The sequence below is a fragment of the Gracilinanus agilis genome, chromosome 5 (genome assembly GCF_016433145.1).
Source record: "Gracilinanus agilis isolate LMUSP501 chromosome 5, AgileGrace, whole genome shotgun sequence".
Classification (NCBI taxonomy): domain Eukaryota; kingdom Metazoa; phylum Chordata; class Mammalia; order Didelphimorphia; family Didelphidae; genus Gracilinanus; species Gracilinanus agilis.
Genome location: NC_058134.1, coordinates 92,362,978 through 92,381,064, shown reverse-complemented (window position 1 = coordinate 92,381,064; position 18,087 = coordinate 92,362,978). Strand labels below are relative to the sequence as shown.

Below are 18,087 nucleotides of genomic sequence, written 5' to 3'. Positions count from 1 at the left end.
GTGCACAAGAGTGCACTGCTGTTGGAGCTGTGAATCAATACGACCATTTTGAAAAGTTATTTGGAATCACACAAATGACAATATTCTTGGACCCAGAGATTCCATTACTAAGAGGATAGCTCAAAGAGGGTATAAGGAATAAGAATAAAGTCCCCATATGCACCAACATATTACAGCAGCACTTTCTGTGATAACAAAGAATTGGAAACAATGTAGATATCCACTGATTAGGGAATGGCTAAACAAATTGTAATATATGCAATACTAATGTTCTGTAAGAAACAAAAAAAAAATTATTAATAGAGAAACATGGAAAGATTTATATACAATCTGAAGAATGAGGTAAGCAAAACAAGAAAACATTACATATAACTATAAAAATGGAAATGGAAAGCACAAAGATAACCAAAAGTGAATGGTACGTATAGAGGCAATTTGGAATTATGACCAAAGGGCTTTAAATGACTGCTTCCCCTTTGATCTAGCCATACCATTGCTGGGTTTATACCCAAAGAGATAATAAGGAAAAAGACTAATACAAAAATATTTATAGCTGCATTCTTCATGGTGGCAAAAAATTGGAAAATGAGGGGATGTTCTTCAAATGGGGAAAGGCTGAATAAATTGTGGTATCTGTTGGTGATGGAATACTATTGTGCTAAAAGGAATAATGAACTGGAGGAATTCCATGTGAACTACAAAGACTTCCAGGAATTGATGCAGAGTGAAAGGAGCAGAACCTGGAAAACGTTGTACACTGAGGTAACTGACTTTGCTACTAGCAGCAATGCAATGACCCAGGACAATTCTGAGAGATTTATGAGAAAGAACACTATTTACACCCAGAGAAAGAACTGTGGGAGTAGAAACACTGAAGAAAAACAACTGCTTGATCACATGGTTCCAGGGGGATATGACTGGGGATAGAGTCTAACTAATCATTCTTGTGCAAATATTAATAATATGGAAATAGGTCTTGGTCAATGATACCTGTAAAATCCGGTGGAATTGCTCGTTGGCCACAGGAGGGAGGAAGGCGGAAGGGAGGGAAAGAACATGAATCATGTAATCATGAGAAAATATCCTAAATTAAATAAATTTTTTTTTTAAAAAAAAGAAATATTTTGTGATCACACACACACAAAAAAAAGTGAATGGTGCAAAGCAGCAGCACTGGCTCCAAAAAAGAAACATGAGAAGATATCTCCACTCTACTATTTTACATAAGTGGAAGATCCATGAATGTGCTACATTACATATATTTACAGACTGTTTCAAAGTATTGATTGGTTTCACTGATTTTTCTCTTCTTTAAAAACATTCTTTATGTAACAAAGAGGAGAAGATTGGAAAAACAGAAATTCTGGTGAAGACATGGCTGATATAGAATGATTGGTTTAGAGCTGGAAGAGTACTTGGGTCACCCCATCCAACTTAGAAAACTAAGTCTTAAAGGTTTTACTTAATGTCACATAATTCGTCAAATAAACAAATACTTATTACCCGTTTGTCATGTGCCCAGCACATTATAGCAAAGCCAGGATTTGAAAATAGGTCCTCTACCTCCAGATCTAGATCCTTAGAGATCAACAATTCAAGGAAGCTCAGAGAGGTTATGGTACTTGTCAAAGGTAAATCACTTAATTACAAAAATCCCTATATTCTAGTCCTAGCTGTCGCTGAGGGATCTAGAACATGTTAGTGATTTTTCATGTGCCTAATGTACTGATGATCATCACTGAGATCGCCTAACTCCCAGATGGTCCATCCTCACCAGCAATTCTCTACCCTCATTTCTTTTTTATTTTTTTAACCCTTACTTTCTGTCTTACTAATAACTTAAGAGCTAGGCAATAAGGCTTAAATGACTTGCTGGGGGTCACACAGCTGAGAAGAGTCTTGAAGCAAAATTTGAATCCTGATCCTTTATTATACTATCTACTGCCCCAACTCTACCTCATTTCTAATCTTTGCCTTTTTTTTTTTTTTTTTTTTTTTTTTTTTTTTGCTTACAGAATAGCTTCCTAGTCATTTTAACTAAAAACTCACATCAGCCTTGTGGATTTGCATTTATACATTGCTTTATCTGTTTCCCAAACTATTCCAATCTATACCCCAGTTGTCAAGTGCTATGTTCTCCTTTCTTCAAACAAAAATCAAACCACATTTTAAGTTCTGAAAAATTAATACTGGATGCATCTGCAGGATAGTAGTATGTTATAATAGCTAAAGGGAAACCAAATTTCAAGGTGAGAAAAATGGAAAACATTTATATGTATATATAATGCATATACATATATTTCCCCATATAAAGCCCCAAATAAAAGTTCCTAACATAACTATTTGCATTTAATAAAAGCTTTTCCCTCTTTTATAATGATGCTACATAAAATATAACTGGCTGATTTGTATTTAGATTCATTAGTATTTGATATACACAAACTGGGAAGTTTCATTTTTACATTTTAGCACAAATGGCCTTCCTGTCTCAGGTCTCTTCCCACCACAACCTATCCTCTTTATAGCTGCTAATATGATTTCTTAAAGCCTCTCAACTCTAGTAAATCCAGTGACTCCATATTTTCTTCAAGTTCAAATACGAAGCTTCCACTTGGCTTATAAAATGCTTCATGATCTGGCCCTACCCTACCTTTTGTTAAAACACTACTCTTTCCTGCACTGTCCAGGCCTTCCTTAATTCTCCTTACAAGGCTCCTCTCTTCGTACTGGTTGTCCCTCATTTCTTCACTTCTCTTAAAATTCTTTGTTTTCTTCCCAACCCAGCTCAAGTACCACCTTCTATATATGAAGCCTTTCCCTGTTCCCCAGAGCTGTTAATGCTCTCTCCCAGGTCACACACATCTTTCCTGACTCTGCCAGTATCCTGGTCCAGACTCATCACTTCATGGCAAAATTGTTGCAATAACCTAGTGACTGGTCCTCCCTGCCAAGTCTCATTCTCCTCTAGTCTACCCTCTGCTCAGTTATCTTCCTAAAGCACAGGTCACTCCTCTTCTCTCAACTCAGACTCCACTGGCTCCCTAGCACCTCAAGGATCAAATATAAAATCCTTTGGTATGGGAAGACCAATTTAACCTGCCTCCTTCCATTCCATTATACTTTACATCTTTCCACTTACTCCAAAGTCCAGCGACACTGACTTTCTTGCTGTTCCTTGAGTAAGGCACGCTCTCTCTCTCCACTCGGTATTTTTCACTTGCCATGGAATTCTCTCCCTCTTCTCTACCTTCCAACATCCATGTTCTATAGGAAATCTTTCTTAACTCCTATGGATTACCTCTTAATTCTAGTGCCACTCTCTTTGATTATCTCCAATTTATCATGTATATCGCACACATGTACATAATTGCTTACACATTATTTCCATCATCAGACTGGAAGTTCTTTGAGAGAAGAGACCTTACCATCTTTATTTCCAGGGTTTAGCACAGTGACTGGCTCCTCATGTTTAGCGAATAAACTCCAATACTTATTACTTTTACTAGAAGACATAAACTTGTCTGACATTTAAAGTTCACAACCTGACCCCACCTATTTTTCAAGTCTTCTTACACATCACTCCCCTACCTCCACACCCTGTGGTCCAGCCACATTTATGATCTCTAGTTTTTGTGCATTTGAACAAGCTTATCCTCTGTATTTGGAATGCTTTTGCTTACTTCTGCCTCTGAGAGGCCTGGGTTTCCATCAAGCCTTAAACATTAGCTACCTCCAACAGTGGGCCTTTCTCACCCCCTGAGGCACCAGTACCTTTCCTTCTAAGGCTCCCTTGTAACAATATATGTATTTTTTAAGCTCCTTGAAGACAAAAGCTATTACCCTCCTTTCCTTTGTATCCTGGTGCTTAGCACAGTGCCTGGCACATAGTTAAGAGCATAAAATGTTTTTATCAACTATTTTGCACTCTATATACTAGTATTAGTGCCATAGTTATGACACACTTGACCCTTCTGCTGGCCTGCCCTGTTTCCAACCTGGGCTAATCTGCACCTTCTTAGGCACCCTAATGTCCTCTGCTACTAGGGTTCAGCATCCTGGTGCTGGATGTAAGATGTGGATACCAAATTAGTTTTAGCCCTAAAACAGCTCAGAATTCAAGTGATCCACGAGTCTCAGCCTCTCCAGAAGATATGCAACATGCCAGGCAGTAAACATAAATTTTAAGGATCATTTCAACCATACTATAAGGTCAAGTCACAATGAGTATGATCTATTACTTTTGTATTTAAAATTATTTTGCCTGATACTACAGGGTTATATTTAGAGCTCTAGATTATTTTCCTCAATAAATGAGACCTTACTACTGTGTATGTATTTTACTTACCCTATCTACCTAAAAGTATGCTGAATTATAATTGCATAATATTATTTCCCTACACATCCTTTATTTACTTGGGATATTAAATATTTCAGGAAAAGTTTTAACTTTTTTAGAAAATTTTCAGCAACTTAAAAATCTGTTCATAATGTTTTAAAATCAAAATAACGTACAATCAAACTAGAATCACATTTTAGGTAAAGTTTAAAATTACATTTATTTAAAACTTGGGCAAGATATCAATATAAAAGAAAACAGTATAAGAAATAAAAATAATCAAAGTACAAAACATTTTAATTTTTCAACATCCATAATTTAAAGAGATAGCAAGGCCCTTATTTACACCCATATTTTACTTTTGGTTGAAGTTCTATACCAGTTATATAAAACATTTTAAAAACTGGCAAAAGAATCATAAAACCTAATGTGGGCTCTTAAATTTATATAATACAAAACATAATAATTTATGTTTCCTCAGAATAAAATTACACATCTTAATAAGATGCAGGTATTTTGTTTTCCTGCTTTAAATGGCTTGACACCTAAAGAAAGCAGCTGGAAAACAAGAGCATCTGCAGGAAGCACAGGTTAATTTTATCCGGTAGCTACGACAAACAGCCAGATTTTGTGCTCCAAGGGCTCTGAAGAAAGGTCACATTTTCAGATACCATCAAGTAAATTTATATGTAGGTTTGTTGAGGAAAATAACTTAGAAAACAAGGTAAAATATTAACTTAAATTTACATATCTAATTTAAAGTAAAGTTTTAGGTGTTTTATTTAGGTTATCAAAATTAAGTATATGGTGTCGAGGAAGGCTGTGATATTTGTTGAGCTTTGTCTTCAGACTGCTAACCATACATACCGGCCTCCACCTACCCTCCCACCCCTCAATGGTTGATATCACACATGCCCTACAACAAGACACCTACCCCTACCCTAGAGGGTTTGCCAACTTTGATATTCTGCATCGTTCATTGCAAGATAAGATCAACTGGATGACACAGGACACAAAAGCTAATTCTTCCAGGTTAACTGATATATTTTAAACAGTATTTTTTCTTTTTGCAAGGAAAGGAATGGCCAAACAAGTCTTCTTTGAACAGTGTCAGGAGAAAAGCAAAAAAAAGGGAATTATTAACATCTGTATGAAAGCAAAGTGTTTCAAAGATGGTAGCATTGTAATTTAGATTAAGATCATACCACAATAATTGATCAATTGTATTTTTTAGATAGTAGTCTCCAAAAATAAATGATCTGAATGTTATTACTAACATAAAAGCTGAGTGCACCAATGAGGTCTACTATTTCTAAATAGTATTTAATGTTATCAAAAGCATTTTTCTCACAATAGTGCCGAGATAAATTTTGTTCAATTGTTCTCTCTTACAAATGAAGAAATCAATCCTTGGAAAAGTTAAGTGACTTGCCCACTCTCCCACAGACAATACATGATGGAGCCGGTATTTTACCTTGGCTATCTCCTTATCTAAGTCCAGCTCTCTTTCCAAAAAACATCTTACAAAACTTTTTAAGATTCAGAAGTATATCTATTTCTAGTTCTTTTTAATGTCTTACTCCCAAGTTAAAGAATTTATAAAACATTTTAAATAACTGTCACTGTGCTACTGTAATCATAGCTTTTCAGATAAAGTAGAAGATGGGTTAATTTAATAAAATATGGATTATAAGGAGGAAAAAGAAAGAATGGTCAATAAGGAAAGGATATCAAAACCATAGAATTTTGTCTACATTAGGAAATTTACCAATACTAGCTTTGGCAGTACACATACTGAAACTAGAATGATACAGAGATAGCCTAGCATGGCTCCCTCACAAGGATTACATACAAATTCATGAAATGTTCCATATTTTTTAAAAAATTATTGGCAAAATATGCTAAATCAAACAAAAGCAACTTGGTAAGGTTTTTTATGGTTAGAGGACAAACTAATACACATACTTATCCTTCACACTTAAGTGCCTAAAAGACTGGAATAAGATCCTATCTAGAAAGAGTACAAGTTTCCATCCTTTCAGCCAATTCTAATCCTTGAACTAATTTCGTCTGGGCAAGTAATAAATAGCAGTAGTTTCATCTACACCAATGTGGCTTAAAAATCATCACCTGTACTCTTTGAAAGGGCCAAGATAAAATCATGAACTTGGAAATTACCTTGGGGTCTCAGTTTCCTTTTCTACAATACAGATGATTGGACCAGAAATTCATATTTTCTATAAGTCTACTGCTCTTAATTGTACCACATTGCACAAGTCATGGTATCATTTCTCTCACTCTGCATTTTTGCATAATGGTCTCATTCTTTTTCCTTCAATTTTATTTCTCTTATTTAAGAAGCTTTTTAAGAAAATACAATATTGTGTAGTAGAGGATCTGGGCTCAGTAGTCAAGAAGACCTGAGTTCAAGTCCCGAATAAGAGGGAAAGGAATAAGGGAATAAACATTTATATAGCACCTGTTATATGCCAGGCCCTGTTCTATGCATTTTTAAAAAAATTAGCTCATTTGATGCTCACAACAACCCTACAGGGTATGTGCTATTATATCCATTTTAAAGCTGAAGAAATTAAGGCAAAGGTTAAGGGACTTGCCCAGATCACATAGCTAATAAGTGTCTGACGCTAGACTTTAACTCAGAATCAGATTTCCTGACTCTAGGTCTAGCATTCACTATACTATACCACTAGCTGCCAAGTCATTTAACCTCTTGTTGCCCCATGGCAATTCTTTCAAATCTGTATTGGTAATTCTTTACACAAAGAAAATGAATGCTCTAGTCAAAAAGATAAATATTTAGATTTATATTATTTGGTGTGTTTATTATTTTATGCTCTTCTATTCTCAACTTTTAAAACAGATGTTTTCCATAACTACATTCAGACTTCTAGAATTGACCATGCTTTTTGAATGGAGAAGGGTATATTCAAACAGGAAGGGAAGAGGAATGAGTAAACAAAGAGGCAGAAAGGAGATGAGGCCCTGAAGAAGCTGAGGGAGAGAGTACATGAGTACTGTGGAAGGGAAGACTGCTGTTTACCACTTTGTGACTATGTAAGATTTTCTTTAGCTATATGGCTTTTGGTTCCCTTCTAGGTAAAAGGAGTTCCTCATCCAGATGTCTAAGGCCCCAATAGCTCCTTGATTCTATGAGATGAGGAGCATTGGGGCAATGTCTGTATCTTAAGACCCATTAAAGAGTAAAGTCTCCACAATATGAGCAGTAAAAGGTGTGTGGATTAGGAACTAGCTAGAAAGATACAAGTTTTAGCCTCAACCACAAGAAAATAATTAACCTGAGTCTAAGTTTCATCACATATACTTATAGCAAGGCTAACTTTCTCACACCATTCCATCTAATCTTTTTAAGAGTCTTTTAGTTAAAGAGCTCTGAAAAGTGTCAGTTATTATACAGTGTAAATAGCTCCCATTTCATTAGCAGCTTATGATTCATGCCTTTGCAATATAAATTATTATTCTCTATATAGTGTGCTATGGTTTTCAGAATCCCTTTATCTAAAGCTTTAGGTTGTAACCTCTTCAAAGGCCTATTCCAATGATTCATTTCACTGTCTCTACATACTGAAAGTTCAGTCAACATAGCCCCAACTTTCCCACATTCTACTGGTCCAGAAAGACTTTCAGTACAATCCAAGAAATACAGTTATATCTCTTCCCTAGAATCATCTTAGGTAAGAAAGGATAAACTTATCACCAGGAGGCTGGCCATATGCTATGTCACTCTTTGACCATGGCAATATATGAAACAACAAAAAATGAAAAATGGCCTCAGTCCTGTTTGACCTCCTTCCACTCCTTCAGTGATGCTGGGAGAGTGGTAGAGAATGCAATGGAGGCCACAAATCATTATTCTTAGATTGTCTATAAATATTCATTTAGCTGCTGTTACTCTAAATGAGAAATCCTTTTCCAGTGACCAATGAGGAGACTAGACAAAATGAATCACATAACCTTGATATTCTCACTAAGAAGGAAACCAAGACAAAAGGAAAATACTAACTTAATGTATTATTTCTGCATAGATAACAATTCATCTCTAGGTATATTCAATTTTTAAATATTTAAACTAGAGAATGTTATAAGTATTTTATATAATGAAAGGTCTTTCAATTGTATCTGACTCTTTGTGACCCCCTGGACCATAGCAGGCAAGATCCTTCACTCCACTACTGTCTTCGAAGGTCTTTTTAAGTGCATAAACTAACATAGGGTTTAGAGTCAAAAGATTTGCTTTCAAGATCTAACTTTTAGCACTTAATAATAACCATGGTCACAATAATTTGAACCCATTTTCTCCTCTGTAAGACTGATATAAAAATACCTGCACTACCAATCTCATAATCTGTAAATAAAATACTTTGTAAAATACTACTAAGCAATATAAAGCATTCCATAAATATGAACTATTACAAAAATACCCCAGTCCCGTTCTGAATGTCTATAATCTCAAAAAGTAGTTAATAATAATATTCATTTTCCCTACATATTTTCAATTTTACATAACGATCTTCAAAAAACTAGTAAGTCAGAGTGGACAAAGACCCAGCCTTAAAATCAAGGAGACCTAGGGTTCAAGTCTTGCCTCTGATACAGACTGACTCTATGACCCTGGGCAAGTAGCTTAATCACTCAAGTGTATTCTGCAACAAGCTAAAATTGTAAAATGACAAAGAGTTGGTATTCTGTATTTGTAAAAGGAAATAACATCATAGGTCTGGACCAAAGAAGAAGAAAAAAAGTTCTCCTTGTAAATAAATTCTAGCGCTTATATAACATATTAATTATAAGGGCCTTATCTAAAGAAAACTTTTGGAAAATTAAGGAAACTTTTTCTTATTCTACAAAACTGCCTGAAACTCAAAGCATGGAAAAACAAATGAAGAGGTACTGCTAGCACTGTGACAAAATCATAATAAAAACAGTAGTTAGCAAAACCAGAAAAAGTTGTAAAATTTGTCATTTTCTTATTCTTGGAGAGTCACTTTAACTATCAAATATTTCATAATCTCTTTAAAAAAGGATATGATTCATAGTCCAGTGTTTGCGTAAGTACTCCAGTAAGGACAAATTCTGCATTATGAACATCTGAAAAGATAGGAAAAACAATCATTTAAACAAAAATAGATGGTGACAAATACACGAAAGGTAGTAATAACAATCTGATCATACCTATTCCTCTTGCAAAATATTCCCGACATAAGTGAAGGTCATTTTCACAGGATATTAAAATTATTTCTGACAAACTCTAAGGAAAAGAAAATAATGAGTCCAACTAATGTACAATTATGGATCTTACCATCTATAACAAGTAAACAAAGAGAAAACTTTATTTATATCCACCTTATTTTGCTTATACTCCATGAGTTTACGGAAAGATGGCTGCTTAGATAATACTTTTCCTCCTGCACATTCCACAATGGCTTTCATGGTTGAAAGACTAGGACAAATTCCAGGTGTAATGTAAAAATACTTTGCCTTAAAAAAAAAAATTTAAAAAAAGGTAACTTGGAAAACAAGTTGAAAACTCAATAAAAAAACAAACCAATACACAGTTCAATGCTGTTAGGTTAGTGTCTATTTTAGTATAAACTAGGTTCTTTCAAATCACTAAGAAACTTTTCTACTAAGTTAACTATCTGACAGAAAGATTGAGACGTAATAGATAGTATTGGATTTGGGAATGACCATTGGCAAGTCACTTAATTCTTCCTCTGCCTCAACTGTCTCATCTGTAAATTGGCAATCATAATAGGATTATTGTGAGGATCAAATGAGATAATAGTTGTAAGGTAACCATAAAGCATTATATAAATATTAGCTATAATTTAAGAACTAACTAGGTATACAATTTCCTAAAAGAAATGAATGTTTTTAATGATTTAAACATAAATGGTCTTGTCTACTGTAACCAACAGTATACAGTAAGGTACTCAATAAATACTTCAACTAAAGAGATACTTCACAACTACAGACTCCTAAAACTACTGTATTGTTTTTATAAAATTCTAGAATTAAATTTATTTTTTTCTTGTTTGAGAGTAATTTCAGCAAAAAAGGCTCGCTAACTTGCCAAATTGAGAAAGTGAACTAGATGGAGAAGGAACTATGGGGATGCCTTCAGAAACCACATACTGTATCAAAAGATCCAGAATGAACTTTGGGATATAGTGAATTGAAAAAATTCATTTTTTTCAATTGGGTTTTTAAAAAGGGGAGTTGAATGCATTTACTCTGAATGTAAACTCTTATGCCAAAGGGGATTGCCCCCAATTGGCTTTTTGTCAATGCACCTAGCAATCAATGGTTTTGCTCTCTTTCTCTTTTATTTCCCTCTTATCCCTAAATTATTGTAATTTCCCCTTAGAAAGTACAAAATTCAATGTACCTCTAAGTAAGAGATCTTTAGAGATATAAGCTGGTTATTTGAAATGATTCATTAGGAAGACTAGGCATGTAAATCTGGGAGATTTCAACATGCTCGTCTCCCAAAGAATCACAAGGGGGATCGTGTAGATAGAATTCTCTCCTCAAGGGTCATCTGGACTCAGCTCATCTTACCCAGCTTCCCATTTGCATGCTTATGCTTTGTGAACGCATGTGCATGGGAGGGACGGAGGATAAAAGTTTTGGTGTGGAATCACCCTCTCTCTCTCTCTCTCTCTCTCTCTCTCTCTCTGCTTCCCAGAACATGGTTAAGGAGGCTGGTTCATGAAGCATAAGCACGCAAATGGGAGGCTGGATGAGCTAGGTTGAATGACCCTTGGGGAAAGAATTCTATGTACACACTACCTAAATCAAATGTGCTAGTAGACACGCAATTGAAATGTATTTAATTTAGCTGTATTTATTTCTATTTAACAATAAAACACTAATTGGTCACAGAAAGAAATATAAAAAAATTAATTTGACTAGTTTTTTTAATTTATTTAATTTGGCTAATTTTTTTTTTATCGTTCGACATAAACAAACATGCTCTCCATGTCCTAGACCTCATTTCAATGCAGTCTACAACATCCAACAATTATTACTCTTTATAACAACTTATTTGTATCTCTGGAATTAGGGGTATGGAAGACAACGACATTATCTCAAAAGTATTAGAAAATCAAGCTGTTCTCATTTGAACACATATTTATTATCTCAAACTGTTTCTGAGACATAATACTCTGCCTCCTGAGACAGAAGATATCAACTTACTTGAAATGTACAAATACTTACATTCAGGACAAATAAAAAACCAGAAAATTGACATACATAATCCTTTTTATTTCTAAAATATATTTATAAGTTTTCTGGTTATTAGTTATTTAGATATGTTTTCAATTTGTATCATTTTATCTCACTAATAGTCTTCTACATCAACTTCTGTAGGTAAATAATGCAATGAAATTTAGATGTAAAAATCTTATGGAAATTTGTTAAAAAATAAAAAAGTTAAAACTATACAACTCTTATACTGAACTAAATCTAAAATGGCCTCTAAATTTTCTTCAGGGGTGCACTGATTAAATGCATAATACTAATATTTCTATTATTTTTTAAAAAGCAATTCTTTGAAATTATAGCAATGATAAGTATTATGAATATTATATTTTACTAAAGTCTACTAATGTTTGGCCTTGAAAATAAGGTCATATCAGAGACTGAAGGCATGACTTGCTTACAAGAATTTCATTTAAACATCAGATTTTACAAATGTAGATTGCTCCTCACATTTGGCAAGAGTTACAATCAAGTCTTACTTAGTGAATGCAGCAGTTCATGAAACCATCTTAATTTTCTTTAACAATCCCATTGTCTCAAAGTCCTGCCTACCTTGAAAAGTGGTGTAACGTGTGCTCTCTTTAAGGACTCCTCTAAACTGAAACAGAAGAGCACCTCAGCTTCAGCATCTCGGAGCATAAAGTTCTGTTCATCTAGAAATAAGACCATAAACATGATGAAAATAAGCTTCATGAAACCCACCCACAGTCCTTTGTCATTCCTCATGAGGAAGTAATTGAAGAATCCATGACCTGTCCTCACCCCAACCAAACTCCTCTTCTGCTCCCAATAGGAGCCAAAGACAAGGTCCATAAGCTCTGGTACCTGCACTCATTTTCTCTAGGTTGTTCCCCAAAACAGGACACCAACTTAAATTTCCCTAAAGACACTTAATATCTATCTCCTTTTGCCCCAGACTAGAATTAGTAGAAATAAAAACAAATGAATAGATATTTATTCAAGGCCACATAACTACTTGGTGGTAGAATTTGGCACCAGTTTAAAAATTTTATATTCAAAGCAACAAAACTAGGGGAAGATAAGATATCAATTACATTATTAACAAAGAGTTCTAGTATGCTATTTTCATCTGCTGTGTCAAATAACTTATTTGGAAATTTAATTATAGAAAACATATACTCCTAAATAACTGGCTTATACAATGACAACCCTTGATCCTAGACACATAAAAAGTAGCAATTATTTACTCAACTGCAGAAATGATTTATTTCTAAGCCTAATCAGCTCATATCTAGAAACTGCTAGGAAAAAAAGGAGCAGGTTATTTTTTTCTTTAAATTCCCAAACTCAATATTGAGAAGGAAAAGAAAAGGAAGAATATGTATGTATTTGTATGTTTATGTGCATGCAGGAGTAGTATATATCCTGAGAATAATTTGACTACATAAGACATATCTAGATTCACTTTTTTTGGGAAAAGCCCTATAAGATTTGGAGTTGAGGCCTTCTTTTGAACATCAAACATCTACTTTTATTCCCACATTTTATAGATCAGGACACTGAAATTAATTACCTGCCCATGTTCAAACAGCAACTAATTAACATAGCTGGCATTAAAGCCCAAGGTTTCAGATACCTGTCTTCTATACTGTTCTAAATAAAATTCATACACTTAAATAAAAATAGGGGCCATTAATCTGTAAATAAGGATCCATGTAGGCCACATAATTTGTTTTAAACTCTAATGTTATCTATGTTTCATTTTTATTTATTTTGTTAAATATTTCCCAATTACATTTTAATTAAGTTGGGCCTGCACTTCAGAGTATTGCAGAGTTTATACCTCTGGTATAAGAAATATACTTATAAAATTGAATTGTCAAATTTTATATGGTAAGATTTTTCCCTATGGCTTCTAACTCTTCTATTATAGCTTTCGTAGCTAGTAACAGCATAATGTCTACAAATTTTATAAACTAAAATCATCTCCTAAATAGCCTGGCTTTAGAATATAATTTCTGATTTTTTAATTTAATGATACTTTAATGAAAACATTAACTAATTTATACAACACTTTGCATATAATAACATCATTTGATTCTGACAACATCCTTATGAGGTAGTTACTATATTTATTATCTCCATTTTGCATACGAGAAAACTAAGGCTGAGAAGCTAAGTGACTTGTCCATGGTCACATAGCTAATAAGCATCTGAGGTAAGATTAAAACTCAGATCTTCCTCACTACAAGTTCAGAACTCTATCCATTCTGCTACCTGTTTAAAGCTGCTGAGCTCTAGCTTAATCATCTATAGAAAGGCAACATCAGATAATTGCTTTTTAAAATAATTTTATCCAAATGGTATTAAACATTAATTATTAACAGAGATCTAAAAAAAGACTTGAAACATACTCACAAATGCCTTTGTGTTTATATATGTATGTATATATACACATATAATATAAATTTAAATAAATATGTAAATATATGCATGAATATATGAAAATATAAATGTAAATAAAATATAAACTTAACTATACTCACAAATGCCTTTGTGTTTATATATGTATATATACACACATTTATATAACAATAGCAAATGTTTATTAAATGCTACTATGTGCATATAACCATGTTATATACTAGGGAGGATATGTGTTCCAATAAGACCTTGCCCTCGAGGAGCTTCCAGACTACTAGGGAACAGATAACTATAATTTGCTAATATAATTTATAAAATATAACACACAGATCACTATAACGTACAATATTAAGTCCACTGATGAATTACCAAAACAAAAAACAACCACCACCACCCCGCAAAGGGTGTTATATGAGGTCAAGGATGAAAGTTATCAAATGGAAGAATCCAGGAACAATTCAATGGAAGATGTGGTATCTGAGTACATTTTAAGGTATTTAGTGGGAGCTAAACCAATGAAGAGTTTGTGAAAGGAGGCCATTATAAGCATTAATAGCATGGATGCATAAAACAAATCAATGAGTATTTGTTATGCCCTTAATATTCCAGTCACTTTGTTGAATGCTAGAGATTCCAAAAAATGGCAAAAACAGTGCTGCCCCTGTCTCAAGGGGTTCACATAATTGCCTTGTATATTGCTAGGTTATAAGATATATATAACGTAGGTGGGAGACAATGGCAGTAGTAGCCGAGGAGACCAGGCAAGTCATCCTGGAGTATATCAGTTTTTAGCCCAGTTTTGAGAGAAGCCAGAGAACTAAGAGGTAGAGGTGAAGGACACAATTCGGAGGAGAAAGGACAACCAGTATAAAGGCAAGGAAGCAAGAGACAGTGTCAGGTTTGAGGAATATCAAGTAGGACAATGTTGTCAGATGTGGAGAGTAATCAAGCGCATGAATACTGGGAAAATAGGAAGGAGTCAGTTGTGAAGAGCTTTCAATGTCAGAGACTTCCTAGAAGTGACAGGGAACCACTTTGGCATCTCAATGTTGAAGAGGAACGAAGAGAGCTACAAGGCAGGGAGACTAAATGGAAGGCTAATCGTCTAATTAAAGGGTGATGGAGGACTGACATTAGTGGTTCTATGAATGGGAAGAAGAGAACATAGATGAGATGTTGTAAAGCCAAATGTGGAGGTTGGGCATAATTGGTTCTATGGAGTGAGTTCACTAATGAAGTTGTGGGCGAGGGTGACTGAGAGGATGATGGTGTCCAACAGTAATAGGGAAGATGGAGGGGAGGGTCTGAGAAAAAGATGAATTCTGTTTTAAGTTTGAGATGTCTATAAACACTGAAATACCCCAAAGGCAGTTGGTGATGCAGCACTGGAAAACAGAAGACAGTCAAGAGCTGAATACATAGATTTGGGAATTATCTTCACAGAGATGATAATTGAACTCACGGGAGCTGATGAGACAGCTAAGTAAAATAGCATAAAGGAAAAAGAGAGGAGGGCTTTGAGGGATGGACATGACATGTTTATTGAGTATAACTCCTCACTTTAGGCCAAGGCTCAATTCATTGTATCATCCATGTCTATGAGATCATTGCTAACTTTAGAAGGAGTAAAATGAGGTTGGAAGACAGGTTAAAAAGGTTTAGAAGAGAAGTGAAAGTACCAAGTAGGCATGGGCTTTTTAAAGGTGTTTAGGCAGAAAGGGGAGAAAAGACAGAGAAGGATAGCTAGTTAGTTCTGGATGTTCTAGTCAAGTGAGTTTTTTAAGAATGGAGTAAACAAACATTTAGAGACAACAAGGAGCCAAAAGATAGGCAGAGATTAAAGATTAGAAAGTAGGGGTGATAGCAGACTGTCAAGACAAGAGGACAGAAAAACTGACAAGGATACATGTCTTTGCAAGAACAACTATTTCTTTGAAGGATACCAGATTAAATGAGACATTGGGGGGAAATGTCTTGAGTGATATGAGAAGAGGAAGGGCTGAACTCTGAATGAATGGCTATCACACAAGTAGGCAGTAATGAGGACAACCCTCAAATGTTTGCAATGTGAAAAGAAGACAGAATGGATTGAAAGATGCCGCATGGATGGAACTGACAGAACCTATAACTGATTGAATTAGGGAGAGAGACTATCTTTGTGTCTGCATATGAAAACAGATAAAAATAACCCCTACCTCACCTCCTAAAGTATGTTCTTTCTTATCCAAATAACTTGAATACATGCTGGGATCACAAATGCTCAGAGAATTTAAGTGCTGCAAAAACCTTGGAGGCCTCACTGAGTCCAACTTCATAACATAGGTGAGAAAAAAAAGGCCATGGAGAGGTTGAGTGACCTCTGCAGTTGTGCTGCTAGTGAATGAGAAAGGTGTGTCCTGAGCACAGATTTTCAGTGTTCTCTCCACTAGCTCATGTGTATCAATTCACAGTTCATATGACAAAGAGGGCAAGGGATAGGATTTTTACTAGCACACACAGCCTTTTGGTGCCAAGAAATGTTTACCACCACTGGAATTCCCCTTTGTAAAGTATTTTATAAAGTTAAAATGCAAAAGGATTGGTACCAGTTCTAATGATGTCATCTTTACTACTATGAATTATAGGTAGAACTGCCAGTCCTTTGTGTGCAAAAAACAATTAACAATTGAACTCTCTAGGCCAGGAACTCTTGGTAAATAGAAAGTAGCTTTATTTTAGAGTTAGGGCTCTAAATATTTAAGAATTAATGAATAAAGAAATGATTAAGTGGCTACTTTGTGCAAAAAGTACTGTGCTGAGATACAAAGAGAAAACTTAAAGTAGTCCCTGCTCAAGGAGTTCACATACTGATGGGGAAAACCAGGAAGGTTTTAGCTAAAATTCAGAAGAAAAGGCCCAATGGCCCTATAGCCAAACAAATGGCAATGCCTTTCTTCAATAATGTCATTATCAGTTTTGAAGTTTAAACCACTTGCCATTGTCAAAGCCTGGTGAAAAAAACTTTTCTGGATCTGAAATAGCCGTGCCTGTCACACCTGCACAATCACCCACCAAGCTGAATTTCCAGAGAGGTCGTTTCCTAGGATAATGGTTGGAGCACTGATTCCCAAGATCTTGGGGCTCGGGATCCCAGACTGCTTTCACAGTCTTAGGGGAAATAGTAGTCAAGTTAGTGGTGGAATTGGACTTGCCACCTATGACTCTCCCCAAGGTGCCTGGATGCTTTCTAGGTTGTCTTGTCTGCCCCTCTGGGGAGCAGCTGGTGGGGAATGGCTGTGAGAGCTGGTGTGGAAGGAAGCCTAGGGGTCTGCAGCCACTCCCAGGGCTCTTGGGCTTACCCCCTGTTGCTGATGGTTGGTGAGCAGTTGTTGCTGTTGGTGATGAAGAGAGTAGGTCGGTTCTTCATAATTTTTTGACCCTATGCTCAATAATGGCTTTGGGAACTGGGCTGGAAGGAGGTCCACTTGGTCTGGAGAACCCCCAAACGTGGATCCCCAAGACGCCTACAGTCTATGGGGAGATGGTGGTGAAATTATGGAGAAGTGACCTCACAGTGTATCTTTTTTGTCTCCCAGATTTTTTCCTTTTAAGTATTCTGTGCCAGTTCTAATCTTTATTTGCAGTACAGATAGGGTCTTCCTTGTACTTATATTTTTCACACCGACACATACAGAAGCAATAATCAGGAAGCTCCTTTCAGTTTGCTGGCCTGTCATTCATATCATACACCCCCCCCAATATGGGTATATTCCAAGGTTTTCTTCCGTTTTCTCTTTACTCACTCTTCATGATCCTGTCAGCTTCTATGGTTTACTAGAATCTCAACAACATAATCAAGTACATGATGTTGCAAATGCTTGATAAATGTTTTTTAATTCATTCATTCACATATTCATGCATTCATTTTTATACAAATGACTTCCAATCCAGTTCACCTCTCTCCTTAACTCCATTTTCTCCCATCTTCAACTGCCTTTTAAACATGTCAAGTCCCAAGACATAATCCAACACAATGTCCAAAACAATCATCTTCACCCAAAACTCACTTTTCCTTCTAAATG

The 18,087-nt window shown here is 35.3% G+C and overlaps 1 protein-coding gene and 1 non-coding gene across 2 annotated transcripts in view; one reads left to right on the top strand and one right to left on the bottom strand.

The window, feature by feature from the left end:
- Positions 1-4,572: 4,572 nt before the first annotated feature.
- The window catches only part of PAXIP1 (PAX interacting protein 1), a 127,996-nt gene continuing 114,481 nt past the window's right edge, over positions 4,573-18,087 (bottom strand). Inside the window, exons 18-22 of the mRNA XM_044678958.1 lie at positions 12,194-12,294; positions 9,719-9,853; positions 9,548-9,623; positions 9,403-9,463; positions 4,573-5,025 (exon numbers count right to left, since the gene is read on the bottom strand). Of these exons, the coding sequence (XP_044534893.1) occupies positions 5,010-5,025; positions 9,403-9,463; positions 9,548-9,623; positions 9,719-9,853; positions 12,194-12,294 (389 nt within the window). The 3' untranslated portion in view covers positions 4,573-5,009. The remainder of the gene's footprint in view (positions 5,026-9,402; positions 9,464-9,547; positions 9,624-9,718; positions 9,854-12,193; positions 12,295-18,087) is intronic.
- Positions 6,107-6,214, top strand: LOC123250786. Its single transcript, XR_006506425.1, has one exon. It is a non-coding gene; the product is annotated as a U6 spliceosomal RNA (small nuclear RNA).